The 16995-nt window shown below is 43.4% G+C and overlaps 1 protein-coding gene across 1 annotated transcript; it reads left to right on the plus strand.

Moving 5' to 3' along the window:
- The first annotated feature begins 9345 nt into the window (after window positions 1-9345).
- Window positions 9346-16020, plus strand: pofut1 (protein O-fucosyltransferase 1). Its single transcript, XM_021616935.2, has 7 exons — window positions 9346-9531; window positions 9740-9861; window positions 10019-10201; window positions 10623-10735; window positions 10974-11166; window positions 11329-11571; window positions 14869-16020. Exons 1-7 carry the CDS (start codon window positions 9393-9395, stop codon window positions 15061-15063), a joined length of 1188 nt encoding a protein of 395 aa, XP_021472610.2. The 5' UTR covers window positions 9346-9392; the 3' UTR covers window positions 15064-16020.
- The last annotated feature ends 975 nt before the right edge of the window (window positions 16021-16995 follow it).

Consider the following 16995-nt stretch of genomic DNA (forward strand, 5'->3'; position numbering starts at 1 on the left):
AAAAAAAAATAAAAAAAATAAATAAAAAAAAACAGGTTTTGAGACATTGTTTTGGTGATAGATTGAATGAATGTTACACATTATGGACGTGTAGCACGTTAAATGACTGCACCGAATGAAGATGTAATAACATAGTGGTAGTATGGTGACAAGTATTATAGTTAGTCACAATAAAAACAGATTCCTGCCTAGACACCCGTTTATTTGTTGAGTTGGGCTGGTATTAACATAGGTAGGGAGGTGTCGTGAGAGAGGTTCGCAGTGACTGAGTACTTTTGATGAGGTGTGGTATCAGCAATAGACAGTCTACACCAGCAGTCTGCAGTAGGTTGATAAGGCAGAAGGGCGGACCCAGTATTGCACGTCAAACCAGAAATACATCATAACCTTGTCCTGTTGCCAGAGGGGATACCAGCCCTGACAGTCAGTAGAGAACAACACTGAAATAACATTCTCTTAAATACCTTTGATTTCCTGTTTCCGTGTCCCTCGATCTCTTTCCACGCTAGCAATGTACTTTGTCGTGTGTTGAGCACAAGTATAGCTTTTAACATTTATTCAGTCTACATGCGGTCCTTTTTGGTCCTCTGACAGTGTACCTCACAGGCACTAGTAAAGGTGCAGCTGGTCGAGAAAAGAGCAGAACGACTTGCTCTTGACTGCATCGATTCTTGTCTTTGTGAGAAACATTGATGCATTGAAATGTCCAAATTGTCTGTATAATCAACATACACATAGCTCTGACAGACATACTTACTGCACCAGACATGCCACCGGGGGTCTCTTCACAATCCCAGTATTATACAGAGCCATGATCACACGGCACTCCCTTCCATCTCAAATAATGCAAGCAGTCAAATTTGCTTTACAAAAAAAACCTAATAAAACAACACCTCACAACACAACCCCTCTCCCATATCTGACCTAAATAACTCATAGGTATGTGTGTACGTACCAACGTACAGTAGGTATGTGTGTAGAATCATTAATGGTTCTACTGTTCTTGTTTTAAATGTAGGTAGTTCTGTCCTTGGACTGTTCTTGTTTTAAATGTAGGTAGTTCTGTCCTTGGACTGTTCTTGTTTTAAATGTAGGTGTCACGCCCTGACCGTAGAGAGCATTTTATGTCTCTATTTTGGTTTGGTCAGGGTGTGATTTGGGTGGGCAGTCTATGTTCTATGTTCTATGATTTTCTATTTCTATGTGTTTGGCTGGGTGTGGTTCTCAATCAGGGACAGCTGTCTATCGTTGTCTCTGATTGAGAACCATACTTAGGTACCCTTTTCCCCCACCTGTTTTGTGGGAAGTTAACTTTGACTTTGTTCAGGGCACATAGCCCAAGGGTCTGGGTCTGGGTCTGGGTCTGGGTCTGGGTCTGGGTCTGGGTCTGGGTCTGGGTCTGGGTCTGGGTCTGGGTCTGGGTCTGGGTGCGTCATTTTTTATAAAAAATAAAATGTACGCTTACCATGCTGCACCTTTGTCCTTCAGCCAGCCGTGACAGTAGGTCGTGCTGTTCTTGTTTTAAATGTAGACAGTTCAGTCCTTGAGCTGTTCTTGTCTCAGCCAAAGGAGAGAGAGAGGTTTCATTAAGAGAAGGTAGAGAGAGGGGGGTTTCATTAAGAGAAGGTAGAGAGAGAGGGGGTTCATTAAGAGAAGGTAGAGAGAGGGGGGTTTCATTAAGAGAAGGTAGAGAGAGAGGGGGTTCATTAAGAGAAGGTAGAGAGAGAGGGGGTTCATTAAGAGAATGTAGAGAGAGGTTTAAGAGAAGATCGAGAGAGGGGGGGTTTCATTAAGAGAAGGTAGAGAGAGGGGGTTTCATTAAGAGAAAATAGAGAGAGGGGGTTTCATTAAGAGAAGATAGAGAGAGGGGGTTTCATTAAGAGAAGGTAGAGAGAGAGGGGGTTTCATTAAGAGAAGGTAGAGAGAGGGGGTTTCATTAAGAGAAGAGAGGGGGTTTCATTAAGAGAAGGTAGAGAGAGGGGGGGGTTCATTAAGAGAAGGTAGAGAGAGTGGGTTTCATTAAGAGAAGGTAGAGAGAGGGGGTTTCATTAAGAGAAGGTAGAGAGAGGGGGGTTTCATTAAGAGAAGGTAGAGAGAGAGGGGGTTTCATTAAGAAAAGGTAGAGAGAGGGGAGTTTCATTAAGAGAAGGTAGAGAGAGGGGGTTTCATTAAGAGAAGGTAGAGAGAGGGGGTTTCATTAAGAGAAGATAGAGAGAGGGGGTTTCATTAAGAGAAGATAGAGAGAGAGGGGGTTTCATTAAGAGAAGGTAGAGAGAGGGGGGGTTTCATTAAGAGAAGAGAGGGGGTTTCATTAAGAGAAGATAGAGAGAGAGAGGGGGTTTCATTAAGAGAAGGTAGAGAGAGGGGCTTTCATTAAGAGAAGGTAGAGAGAGGTTTAAGAGAAGATCGAGAGAGGGGGGGTTTCATTAAGAGAAAGTAGAGAGAGGGCGTCTCATTATGAGAAGGTAGAGAGAGGGGGTTTCATTAAGAGAAGGTAGAGAGAGGGCATCTCATTATGAGAAGGTAGAGAGAGGTTTAAGAGAAGATCGAGAGAGGGGGGGTTTCATTAAGAGAAGGTAGAGAGAGGGGGTTTCATTAAGAGAAGATAGAGAGAGGGGGTTTCATTAAGAGAAGATAGAGAGAGGGGGTTTCATTAAGAGAAGAGAGGGGGTTTCATTAAGAGAAGATAGAGAGAGAGGGGGTTTCATTAAGAGAAGGTAGAGAGAGGGGGGTTTCATTAAGAGAAGGTAGAGAGAGGGGGGGTTTCATTAAGAGAAGGTAGAGAGAGAGGGGGTTTCATTAAGAGAAGGTAGAGAGAGGGGGTTTCATTAAGAGAAGGTAGAGAGAGGGCGTCTCATTATGAGAAGGTAGAGAGAGAGGGGGTTTCATTAAGAGAAGGTAGAGAGAGGGGGTTTCATTAAGAGAAGGTAGAGAGAGGGGGTTTCATTAAGAGAAGGTAGAGAGAGCAGGGGGTTTCATTAAGAGAAGGTAGAGAGAGAGGGGGTTTCATTAAGAGAAGGTAGAGAGAGGGGGGTTTCATTAAGAGAAGGTAGAGAGAGAGGGGGTTCATTAAGAGAAGGTAGAGAGAGAGGGGGTTCATTAAGAGAATGTAGAGAGAGGTTTAAGAGAAGATCGAGAGAGGGGGGGTTTCATTAAGAGAAGGTAGAGAGAGGGGGTTTCATTAAGAGAAAATAGAGAGAGGGGGTTTCATTAAGAGAAGATAGAGAGAGGGGGTTTCATTAAGAGAAGGTAGAGAGAGAGGGGGTTTCATTAAGAGAAGGTAGAGAGAGGGGGTTTCATTAAGAGAAGAGAGGGGGTTTCATTAAGAGAAGGTAGAGAGAGGGGGGGGTTCATTAAGAGAAGGTAGAGAGAGTGGGTTTCATTAAGAGAAGGTAGAGAGAGGGGGGTTTCATTAAGAGAAGGTAGAGAGAGAGGGGGTTTCATTAAGAAAAGGTAGAGAGAGGGGAGTTTCATTAAGAGAAGGTAGAGAGAGGGGGTTTCATTAAGAGAAGGTAGAGAGAGGGGGTTTCATTAAGAGAAGATAGAGAGAGAGGGGGTTTCATTAAGAGAAGGTAGAGAGAGTGGGGGTTTCATTAAGAGAAGAGAGGGGGTTTCATTAAGAGAAGATAGAGAGAGAGGGGGTTTCATTAAGAGAAGGTAGAGAGAGGGGCTTTCATTAAGAGAAGGTAGAGAGAGGTTTAAGAGAAGATCGAGAGAGGGGGGGTTTCATTAAGAGAAGGTAGAGAGAGGGCGTCTCATTATGAGAAGGTAGAGAGAGGGGGTTTCATTAAGAGAAGGTAGAGAGAGGGCATCTCATTATGAGAAGGTAGAGAGAGGTTTAAGAGAAGATCGAGAGAGGGGGGGTTTCATTAAGAGAAGGTAGAGAGAGGGGGTTTCATTAAGAGAAGATAGAGAGAGGGGGTTTCATTAAGAGAAGATAGAGAGAGGGGGTTTCATTAAGAGAAGAGAGGGGGTTTCATTAAGAGAAGATAGAGAGAGAGGGGGTTTCATTAAGAGAAGGTAGAGAGAGGGGGGTTTCATTAAGAGAAGGTAGAGAGAGAGGGGGTTTCATTAAGAGAAGGTAGAGAGAGAGGGGGTTTCATTAAGAGAAGGTAGAGAGAGGGGGTTTCATTAAGAGAAGGTAGAGAGAGGGCGTCTCATTATGAGAAGGTAGAGAGAGAGGGGGTTTCATTAAGAGAAGGTAGAGAGAGGGGGTTTCATTAAGAGAAGGTAGAGAGAGGGGGTTTCATTAAGAGAAGGTAGAGAGAGCAGGGGGTTTCATTAAGAGAAGGTAGAGAGAGAGGGGGTTTCATTAAGAGAAGAGAGGGGGTTTCATTAAGAGAAGATAGAGAGAGAGGGGGTTTCATTAAGAGAAGGTAGAGAGAGGGGGGTTTCATTAAGAGAAGGGGGCTTTATTAAGAGAAAGTAGAGAGGGGGGGGCAGGTAAATAAGACGATTGTGAGCATAGAAAGGGATGGGAAGACAAGACATCAAAACATGCACAGAGCTCATAAACAGTGTAGTTTCTATGTAAATAGATACATAGAGGTTTGCAGTTCATGGAATTGTTTTGTCTTATTGGTGCCCTGCAATCGCTCCTGTGCCTCAAAAAATGTAGTTCCTGCACCTAACATTCGTGAATCTCTTTTGATGAAGCTAAAAGAGAGAAAGAGTGAGGATGAAAGAGAGAAAAAGTGAGACTGAAAGAGAGATACAGTGAGGCTGAAGGCTGAAAGAGAGAAACAGTGAGGCTGAAGGAGAGAAACAGTGAGGCTGAAGGCTGAAAGAGAGAAATAGTGAGGCTGAAGGCTGAAGGAGAGAAACAGTGAGGCTGAAAGCGAGAAACAGTGAGGCTGAAGGCTGAAAGAGAGAAACAGTGAGGCTGAAGGCTGAAAGAGAGAAACAGTGAGGCTGAAGGCTGAAGGAGAGAAACAGTGAGCCTGAAAGAGAGAAACAGTGAGGCTGAAGGCTGAAAGAGAGATACAGGGAGGCTGAAAGAGAGAAACAGTGAGGCTGAAGGCTGAAAGAGAGATACAGGGAGGCTGAAAGAGAGAAACAGTGAGGCTGAAAGAGAGAAACAGTGAGGCTGAAAGAGAGAAACAGTGAGGCTGAAAGAGAGAAACAGTGAGGCTGAAGGCTGAAAGAGAGAAACAGTGAGGCTGAAAGAGAGAAACAGTGAGGCTGAAGGCTGAAAGAGAGATACAGGGAGGCTGAAGGCTGAAAGAGAGAAACAGTGAGGCTGAAGGCTGAAAGAGAGATTCAGTGAGGCTGAAGGCTGAAAGAGAGATACAGTGAGGCTGAAGACTGAAGGCGAGAAACAGTGAGGCTGAAGGCTGAAAGAGAGAAACAGTGAGGCTGAAAGAGAGAAACAGGGAGGCTGAAGGCTGAAGGCGAGAAACAGTGAGGCTGAAGGCTGAAAGAGAGAAACAGTGAGGCTGAAGACTGAAAGAGAGAAACAGTGAGGCTAAAGAAAGATACAGTGAGGCTGAAGGCTGAAGGTGAGACACAGTGAGGCTGAAGGCTGAAGGGGAGAAACAGTGAGGCTGAAAGAGAGGTACAGTGAGGCTGAAGGAGAGAAACAGTGAGGCCGAAAGAGAGAAACAGTGAGGCTGAAGGCCGAAGGAGAGAAACAGTGAGGCTGAAAGCTGAATGGGAGAAACAGTGAGGCTGAAAGAGAGAAACAGTGAGGCTGAAGGCTGAAAGAGAGAAACAGTGAGGCTGTAGGCTGAAGGAGAGAAACAGTGAGGCTGAAAGAGAGAAACAGTGAGGCTGAAGGCTAAAAGAGAGAAACAGGGAGGCTGAAGGCTGAAGGAGAGAAACAGTGAGGCTGAAAGAGAGAAACAGTGAGGCTGAAGGCTGAAAGAGAGAAACAGTGAGGCTGAAGGCTGAAAGAGAGAAACAGTGAGGCTGAAGGCTGAAGGTGAGACACAGTGAGGCTGAAGGCTGAAGGGGAGAAACAGTGGGGCTGAAAGAGAGGTACAGTGAGGCTGAAGGAGAGAAACAGTGAGGCCGAAAGAGAGAAACAGTGAGGCTGAAGGAGAGAAACAGTGAGGCTGAAGGCCGAAGGAGAGAAACAGTGAGGCTGAAGGCTGAATGGGAGAAACAGTGAGGCTGAAGGAGAGAACAGTGAGACTAAAGGAGAGATACAGTGAGGCTGAAGGCTGAAGAGGAGAAACAGCGAGGCTGAAGGCTGAAAGAGAGAAACAGTGAGGCTGAAGGAGAGAAACAGTGAGGCTGAAGGAGAGAAACAGTGAGGCTGAAGGAGAGAAACAGTGAGGCTGAAGGAGAGAAACAGTGAGGCTGAAGGAGAGAAACAGTGAGGCTGAAGGAGAGAAACGGTGATGCTGAAGGAGAGAAACGGTGAGGCTGAAGGAGAGAAACAGTGAGGCTGAAGGAGAGAAACGGTGAGGCTGAAGGAGAGAAACGGTGAGGCTGAAGGAGAGAAACGGTGAGGCTGAAGGAGAGAAACAGTGAGGCTGAAGGAGAGAAACAGTGAGGCTGAAGGAGAGAAACGTTGAGGCTGAAGGAGAGAAACAGTGAGGCTGAAGGAGAGAAAGAGAGATACAGTGAGGCTGAAGGAGAGAAAGAGACAGGGAAATAGAGATAAATATAAAAACATTCATCTGTGGAACACTCATACACACGCTGTCCCCATAGAATAACCCTTCTTGGTTCCAGGTAGAACTCTTCTTGGTTCCATGTAGAACCCACTGTGGAAAGGGTTCCAAACGTAACTCAGAAAAGTTCTACATGGAAGGGTAAAGGGTTCTACTTTGGAACCAAAAATAGTTTTTTCAAGGGTTCTCATATGAGGACAGCTAAATAACCCCTTTAGGTTCTAGAAAGCACTTTTTTTTATTTTTTTAAAGTTCACCTACGATATTGAACAGTTAGCTTTTGTTTTCACCCGCCGTTTGTTAATCTATTTCAGTTATCCACCTGGAGGAAGTCTCAGGGTGGTGAGCTGTGGCTCTCTGCTTCGTTATCATCGCTGTCATCTCTGACAGCGAATGGGGGCGGAGCAGAGCCAGACAGGAAAAGAGGGAAAGAGAGGCCTGAGCAGAGACAGAAGAAAACACATGAAATGAAGACTGAGAAAACACCTTAAATTACATTGACTGAATTTGAACCTGTGAGCGGTGGGGTTTTCCTCTCAAGCAATGGGATGAACAGCCAATCCATCAAGTTCCATAACCTGCTAGTAACTGACCAGAGCTCATTACAGCACATACTTCACGAGGTATTCTGCACAGTCACATGCATGTCATGGACCTCTATGAATGAACTACATTCAGAGTAAGAAAGGTTCACACACACACATAGAACAGGGGTAGTATTTTGAGGAACGTCTGTACCTGCCTGTGTGTGTGTGTGTGTGTGTGTGTGTGTGTGTGTGTGTGTGTGTGTGTGTGTGTGTGTGTGTGTGTGTGTGTGTGTGTGTGTGTGTGTGTGTGTGTGTGTGTGTGTGTGTGTGTGTGCATGAGTATGTGGTTAGGGGAGGAGGGGGATGGGAGAGTTACCCTATGAAGATATCAACCGCTCATGATGGGTCTGTCAACCTACAATTAGCATTCTAAAGTTCAAGCCACCTCAGGAACTTGCCCAATCGACCTTTCTGCTGTCTAAATTAAAATTGTTATAAGACATGATAAAATGATCTATCAATTAATTAAGACAAATTGGCTTCATTGACAGTAGTGGTGATATTTTATTTTTAATGCCCCATACAATTTACAAACATTCATACAGACCCTTTCTCTCTGGCATATGTACACACGCATGTACACACAGCACTATAATGTGGGTAGAGGCCAAACCCAGTGTTTATATGGGCTGAGGCCAAACCAAGTGTTTATATGGGTTGAGGCCACACCCAAACCCAGTGTTTATATGGGTTGAGGCCAAACCAAGTGTTTATATGGGTTGAAGCCACACCCAAACCAAGTGTTTATATGGGTTGAAGCCACACCCAAACCAAGTGTTTATATGGGTTGAAGCCACACCCAAACCAAGTGTTTATATGGGTTGAGGCCACACACAAACCAACTGTTTATATGGGTTGAGGCCACACCCAAACCCAGTGTTTATATAGGATGAGGCCACACCTATATGGGTTGAAGCCACACCCAAACCCAGTGTTTATATGGGCTGAGGCCACACACAAACCAACTGTTTATATAGGATGAGGCCACACCCAAACCCAGTGTTTATATGGGTTGAGGCCACACCCAAACCAAGTGTTTTTTGGGTTGAGGCATGTTGCACACAGATTTAGCTTTTATTGAAGAGTTTAATCACAGAACTCTGGGTTCAATCTTAGTACTTGTTTCTTCTGGGTCTTTATCAGTGAAAATAACATTGACTCCATTTCGATTGACTCCATTCCAGTTCAAGGCACTATGGTCAGGAAGCCAGTTACTCATGGTCCCCTCTGTCACGGCTGAAGATTTCACGAGGACCCTGTTGTTAATTAATGAAGAAACACAATCAAGTACTAGTACATCTATGATGATGAACTCACTTGCGCTTTGGTTTAGAAGCATGATGTTGTTGTTTTTTCCCCCCAAACTAAACTACAAGACGTGTGTGAGCAATATGCGTGGGATTTGATTTGCGGGATTTGAATCTGTTCATACACTTTCATTTAACTTTTCATCAGAATACTCTGATTCAAAAAGAAAAAAGTACAATACTCCTGTCATCGGCTTCTGTATGTCGTTTACACATCGCAGTTTTGTGGTATAGTCTGTCCAAAAAAGTTTTTGTATAAAAGCAGTTCATGCTAGACAAATTAGTCAATTCTGTGACTACTAAAAATGGAGAATCACACATTTCTTTGGCTAATAAATTCACATTTCATGAAGACTGATTGCCTCACATATGAATCTGAAATTAAAACAACAGATAATATATTATTTTCTTTCTCTCTCTCTCTCTCTGTCTCTCTCTCTCTCTCTCCCCCAACCCCCTCACTTTCCTCAAACACATGTCTAAAGCTCTCTCTCTCTCTCTCTCTCTCTCTGTCTCTCTCTCTCTCTCTCTCTCCCCCAACCCCCTCACTTTCCTCAAACACATGTCTAAAGCTCTCTCTCTCTCTCTCTCTCTCTCTCTCTCTCTCTCTCTCTATCTATCTCTCTCTCTCTCTCTCTCTCTCTATCTCTCTCTCTCCCCCAATCCCCTCACTTTCCTCAAACACATGTCTAAAGATTCCATGAAATAGATTTACGTCTAAATATTCCATCAACTTTCCAAGATCATATGAAGTTCCAATTCCAAATTCATTGGACGTTTCAGAGTGATGTAGCAGACACGCGTATACAAGCGGAAGCAGCACCTCGGGGGTTAAACGTTTTTCAACATCCAATGCATTCTGGGATGTAGCATGAAACACAATGGCGGCGAAACTCAATCATTTGCAACTTTTTGTGGTTTATTATTCGCTCATAGCAATATTGCTACAAATTAGTCTAACGTGTGCTACAGAGTTAACGTGGGACGACAATGGCTACATTTTATATTGTCCTTGCATGGGTAATTTGATCAACTTTAATCGGAAGCATTATAACGTTAGATACTCTGGTGTCCTTGATGTCTGATGTGTAACTAGCCCGGCTTTGTTTTCCTTGCAGTTAATTTATTAACGCAGGTGTTATGTATTTATCTATCTAGATTTGTATTTTCCAAATATAAATGTAGTGTTTAAAGTTCGTTGCTAATGGGACCAATTTTCGTTACTCAGGTCGATTTGGAAACCAAGCCGACCACTTTCTGGGTTCTTTGGCATTCGCAAAAATCCTGAATCGCACACTGGCAGTTCCCCCCTTCATAGTGTACCGGCACCACGCACCACCATACTCAAATGTAAGTGTATGAATCATGTTTCCTGGTGTTGATCTCACCAGTCCCTTTTTTTTAAATCCACGAAGTGAACAAGAGCACACTTTGGGAGAAAGGACAGAGAATTGTGATGCAGAGATGATCACATCTCACAGTCACAGCTGTGTCTCCCCCTCAACAGGTACATGTCCCCTACAGTGAGTTCTTCCAGCTGGAAGCCCTGACCCACTACCACCGTGTGGTAAGCCTGGAGGATTTCATGGAGCAGCTTGCCCCAACACACTGGCCTAAGGGACAGAGGGCAGCCTACTGCTTTGAGTCAGCTGCCCAGAGGAGCGTGGACAAGAAGTCCTGCCCCATGAAGGTGAGTGTTGTGATTGAGGTTCAGAGAGTCGGAGATAACTGAGCCAGTTGCTCAGGTATTGAGCCTGGTTAGTGAGAAGGAAAAAAAACGTTGAAACTGGTCAAGAAAGATTATATAAAAGCCAGGTCCTGGAACAGAGGCCATAGCTTTGGCTACATTGTCTTTTTATATAGTTAAATTACTTATAAGAAATGAATTGATTTAGTGTTGTTAATGTTAATGAAAAGAATGCCATGGCAGAGCAGAACACTGCCCCCTGCTGGAATGTTACTATAACTGTATTTTACATTAAAATCTCTTTCATATCATCTATTTCTCATGTTTACCACCTTAGTGGTGAAAAATCATAAGATCTGGTATAAATGTCATGTCAAGCCTTGCTCATGGGGTGTTATGAACCATCACATGCTGTCATTATCAGGACGGGAATCCTTTTGGTCCGTTTTGGGACCACGTAGGAGTGGAGTTTGACAGGTCTGTCCTGTTTGACGGCTTGTCCTTCAGTTCCTACCACCAACCTCATTGGCTCAACAAGTAAGTCTTTGTGTTTTACTGTGAGTGAAACATAAGCATTTTTTTTTTGCTCAACTTACTGGTGATATAACAGAATAATTACACCTCGTATTACCATAACCAATCTATTACATTGAATGTAGTTTTACAGGGACGGTGCCCATTCATGAACATCACTGTAGAAGTGCAAGTTTTAGCCAGCCAGCTAATTTTCATCTGCAGTCCCGAATTCCTTGCCTCTGTGGTTTCCCCTGTGCAGGTTCCCTCCGTCAGAGCACCCTGTCCTGGCCCTGCCTGGTGCCCCGGCCCAGTTCCCTGTCATAGAGGAATATGTGGGTCTACAGCGGTATGTCGTTTGGACGGAGAGGATGGTGCAGGAGGGACAGGAACACATCGCTGCTCTGCTGCCCAGGCCATACGTGGCCATACATCTCAGGATCGGCTCTGATTGGGTGAGCTGGGAACACACACATACACACATGGATAGAGAGAGACACACTCACATAGTCGACAGAATAAAAAATGATTAGTTATTGACATTTTCAATCCTTTTTTTGGCCGCCCAGACCCATTCTGTTTCCCTGTTGTATTCCCTGATTGAATTGTCCTTGTAGGTTAATGCCTGTAAGCTGCTCCAGAGTGGGGATACTGGGCCTCACTTCATGGCCTCTCCTCAGTGTGTGGGTTATAACCGTCACACCGCTCTGCCCCTCACCATTACCATGTGCCTCCCTGACCTGGCTGAGATCCGCCGGGCCCTCAAGCTCTGGGTCAAGAAAACCTCTGCCCGTTCTGTTTACATCGCCACAGACTCAGAGTCCCACCTTGCTGAGATCCAAAAACTCTTCAAGGATAAGGTGAGCTTTGTTTGATTTATTGATTTTATTTGTCAGTTTTATATATATATATATATATATATATATGCGTGCGTGCATACATACATACATACATACATACATGCATACATATACACATACATACATACATACATACATACATACATACATGCATACATACATACATGCATACATACATGCATTCGGAAAATATTCAGACCGCTTGACTTTTTCCACATGTTGTTATGTTACAGCCTTATTCTAAAATGGATTAAATAAAATATGTTCGGTGTGCCGATACAGACTGGTGTGCCAATACAGACTGGTGTGCCAATACAGACTGGTGTGCCGATACAGACTGGTGTGCCAATACAGACTGGTGTGCCAATACAGACTGGTGTGCCGATACAGACTGGTGTGCCAATACAGACTGGTGTGCCAATACAGACTGGTGTGCCAATACAGACTGGTGTGCCAATACAGACTGGTGTGCCAATACAGACTGGTGTGCCAATACAGACTGGTGTGCCAATACAGACTGGTGTGCCAATACAGACTGGTGTGCCAATACATAATGGTGTGCCAATACATAATGGTGTGCCAATACAGACTGGTGTGCCAATACAGACTGGTGTGCCGATACAGACTGGTGTGCCGATACAGACTGGTGTGCCGATACAGACTGGTGTGCCGATACAGACTGGTGTGCCGATACAGACTGGTGTGCCGATACAGACTGGTGTGCCGATACAGACTGGTGTGCCAATACAGAATGGTGCGCCAATACAGACTGGTGCGCCAATACAGACTGGTGCGCCAATACAGACTGGTGCGCCAATACAGACTGGTGCGCCAATACAGACTGGTGCGCCAATACAGACTGGTGCGCCAATACAGACTGGTGCGCCAATACAGACTGGTGCGCCAATACAGACTGGTGCGCCAATACAGACTGGTGCGCCAATACAGAATGGTGCGCCAATACAGAATGGTGCGCCAATACAGAATGGTGCGCCAATACAGACTGGTGCGCCAATACAGACTGGTGCGCCAATACAGACTGGTGCGCCAATACAGAATGGTGCGCCACTACAGACTGGTGTGCCAATACAGACTGGTGTGCCAATACAGACTGGTGTGCCAATACAGACTGGTGTGCCAATACAGAATGGTGTGCCAATACAGAATGGTGTGCCAATACAGAATGGTGTGCCAAGCTTGTAGTGTCAAACCCAAGAAGACTCGAGGCTGTAATCGCTGCCAAAGGTGCTTCAACAAAGTACTGGGTAAAGGGTCTGGATATATTCAGGACCAGTCAAAAGTTTGGACACCCCTACTCATTCAAGGGTTTTTCTTTATTTTTACCATTTTCTACATTGTAGAATAATAGTGAAGACATCAAAACTATGAAATAACACATATGGAATCATGTAGTAACCAAGAAAGTGTTAAACAAATCAAAATATATTTGAGGTTCTTCAAAGTAGCCACCCTTTGCCTTGATGACAGCTTTTGCACACTCTTGGCATTCTCTCAACTAGCTTCATGAGGTAGTCACCTGGAATGCATTTCAATTAACATGTATGTAAATGTAATATTTCAGTATTTTTTAAAATATTTTTTAATGTGCAAAAAAAACAACTGTTTTTGCTTTGTCAATATGGGGTATTGTGTGTAGATAACTATGTAATCAATTTTAGAATAAGGCTGTAACGTAACTGTGGAAAAAGTCAAGGCGTCTGAATACACTGTATAAACACACAGTAGATCTGTTTTTTCTCAGGTGTTACGCTGTTGGTAAACATGCTTTGTTTGTATACTACATGTTCAGTGTGTCGTCTGTTTGTATACTGCATATTCAGTGTATCGTCTGTTTGTCTACTGCATATTCAGTGTATCGTCTGTTTGTCTACTGCATATTCAGTGTATCGTCTGTTTGTCTACTGCATATTCAGTGTATCGTCTGTTTGTCTACTGCATGTTCAGTGTATCGTCTGTTTGTCTACTGCATATTCAGTGTATCGTCTGTTTGTCTACTGCATGTTCAGTGTATCGTCTGTTTGTCTACTGCATATTCAGTGTATCGTCTGTTTGTCTACTGCATATTCAGTGTATCGTCTGTTTGTCTACTGCATATTCAGTGTATCGTCTGTTTGTCTACTGCATGTTCAGTGTATCGTCTGTTTGTATACTGCATATTCAGTGTATCGTCTGTTTGTATACTGCATATTCAGTGTATCGTCTGTTTGTCTACTGCATATTCAGTGTATTGTCTGTTTGTCTACTGCATGTTCAGTGTATCGTCTGTTTGTCTACTGCATATTCAGTGTATCGTCTGTTTGTCTACTGCATATTCAGTGTGTCGTCTGTTTGTCTACTGCATGTTCAGTGTATCGTCTGTTTGTCTACTGCATGTTCAGTGTATCGTCTGTTTGTCTACTGCATGTTCAGTGTATCGTCTGTTTGTATACTGCATATTCAGTGTATCGTCTGTTTGTCTACTGCATGTTCAGTGTATCGTCTGTTTGTCTACTGCATATTCAGTGTATCGTCTGTTTGTATACTGCATGTTCAGTGTATCGTCTGTTTGTATACTGCATATTCAGTGTATCGTCTGTTTGTCTACTGCATATTCAGTGTATCGTCTGTTTGTATACTGCATGTTCAGTGTATCGTCTGTTTGTATACTGCATGTTCAGTGTATCGTCTGTTTGTATACTGCATGTTCAGTGTATCGTCTGTTTGTCTACTGCATATTCAGTGTATCGTCTGTTTGTATACTGCATGTTCAGTGTATCGTCTGTTTGTCTACTGCATATTCAGTGTATCGTCTGTTTGTCTACTGCATATTCAGTGTATCGTCTGTTTGTATACTGCATGTTCAGTGTATCGTCTGTTTGTATACTGCATGTTCAGTGTATCGTCTGTTTGTCTACTGCATATTCAGTGTATCGTCTGTTTGTATACTGCATGTTCAGTGTATCGTCTGTTTGTCTACTGCATATTCAGTGTATCGTCTGTTTGTATACTGCATGTTCAGTGTATCGTCTGTTTGTCTACTGCATATTCAGTGTATCGTCTGTTTGTCTACTGCATATTCAGTGTATCGTCTGTTTGTCTACTGCATATTCAGTGTATCGTCTGTTTGTATACTGCATGTTCAGTGTATCGTCTGTTTGTCTACTGCATATTCAGTGTATCGTCTGTTTGTATACTGCATGTTCAGTGTATCGTCTGTTTGTATACTGCATGTTCAGTGTATCGTCTGTTTGTATACTGCATATTCAGTGTGTCGTCTGTTTGTCTGTCCATGCCCAGGTGAAGGTGGTGAGCCTCAAGCCGGACTCTGCTCAGTTGGACCTGTACATCCTAAGCCAAGCTGACCACTTCGTTGGGAATTGTGTGTCCTCGTTCTCTGCTTTTGTCAAACGAGACCGGGATGTCCATTCCCGTCCGTCGTCTTTCTTCGGAATGGACCACGCTGGAAAAATGTACAAGAAACAGGAGCTGTGAAGATTTTCTGTTTCTGGGTCGTCCATTCTGAAGAAAGATGACAAATAGGCTTTTCAATCTTGGGTGAGGACTTGGACAGTGCATTGTGGGAATGTGATCTACTCCATCCTCATATTACACAGTGGTGTAGTAATACTTTTTTAGGGGGGGAGGGGGGGGGGGGGCTCAGATCGCCGTTCGCTGTGAATAAAGTAACGCTTTCAATGCATGTTTCCTGCAAAAGGTAGGTAAAAAATAAAACAGTTGCGTAAACTGCGTTTACTTGGGTTTAGCTTCTAGTACACCACTGCGATTAAACAATCAGTTACACTATTACATAACTCTTCAGAGCATCAAAAGGGTGTTCAATTTCCACAATACTTTCTATAGCCACAGCTACATATGTCTCAATCTGCATAGCAGCCAAGTTAGCAGGAGCTCAGATCACCCTGTTGAACCCTGGGTGGGTAAGACTTCCAGTGTAATGTCCCGGTCTGATCCTGTGCTCCAGCTCTTACGTGTTGCTCTCCCTCCCTCCTCTTTAATACGATGTAAAGGCGACCTGGTGGATGAGGGTGGGACATAACCCTCTCAGGAGTGCAGTAACTGATCCTGCAGATACTAGTTATAAAGGGGAGGTTGACAGTCTTCCTCCTACATTTGTCTAATGTACGTATGTAAATGATTACTGTATCAGCTTTTGTAATCGGTTTCTGATATTTTTGAAGCGTTGTACCTGCTAGCTAGTTGTATTATTGCTCTGTGATGAAAATGACTGGGAACATGACATTTATGCAAATGAACCCTAAAATGTGATGACTGAGCTTCCTCGGTTAGATAAATGGAGAAGATTCAGGTTTCACTGGTGAATACATGTCTGTAGCCTTGAATGAAACCAGTTAATGCATATTCTCGCTTTTGACATGTTACATTTTTCAATGCATTTCTTTGAATAACATTTTCCAAAGTTATATTGACCCAATTTTGTACGAGACATTTGCTCCCTATTTATTATGATTGGTCTTCAGCTGTTACCTAGGAACATGTTGCTAGGCTACTACATACAGTAGCAGGACAAAGACACTGATTGGCTGTGATGTCAATATCTTAGGCTGAACATTCCAGGAGTAGTTGCTTCATACCCAAGAAGACTCGAGGCTGTAATCACTGTCAAAGGTGCTTCAACAAAGTACTGAGTAAAGGGTCTGTATACTTACAGCACCAGTCAAAGGTTTGGACACACCTACTCATTCATTTCTTAATTTTTTTAACCATTTTCTACATTGTAGAATAATTGTGAAGACATCAAAACTATGAAATAACACATGGAATCATGTAGTAACCAAAAAAGTGTTATACAAATCGAATAGATTTTATTTCATATTCTTCAAAGTAGCCACCCTTTGCTTTGATGACAGCTTTGCACACTCTTGACATTCTCTCATCCAGCTTCATAAGGTAGTCGCCTGGAATGCGTTTCAATGAAGAGGTGTGCCTTGTTAAAAGTTAATTTGGGGAGTTCATTTTGTTCTTCATGCGTTTGAGCCAATCAGTTGTGTTGTAACAAGGTAGGGGTAGTATACAGAAGATAGCCATATTTGGTAAAATACCAAGTCCATATTGTGGCAAGAACAGCTCAAATAAGAAAAGAGAAACAACAGTCCATCATTACTTTAAGACATGGTCAGTCAATCCATAAAATATCAAGAACTTTGAAAGTTTCTTCACGTGCAGTCGCAAAAACCATAAAGTGCTGTGATGAAACTGGCTCTCATGAGGACCGCCACAGGAAAGGAAGACCCAGAGTTACCTCTGCTGAAGAGGATAAGTTTATTAGAGTTACCAGCCTCAGAAATTACAGCCCAAATAAATGCTTCACAGAGTTTAAGTAACAGACACATCTCAACATCAACTGTTCAGAGGAGACTGCGTGAATCAGGCCTTAATTGTTGA

This window comes from Oncorhynchus mykiss, chromosome 9, assembly GCF_013265735.2.
Source record: "Oncorhynchus mykiss isolate Arlee chromosome 9, USDA_OmykA_1.1, whole genome shotgun sequence".
Taxonomy (NCBI): Eukaryota; Metazoa; Chordata; class Actinopteri; order Salmoniformes; family Salmonidae; genus Oncorhynchus; species Oncorhynchus mykiss.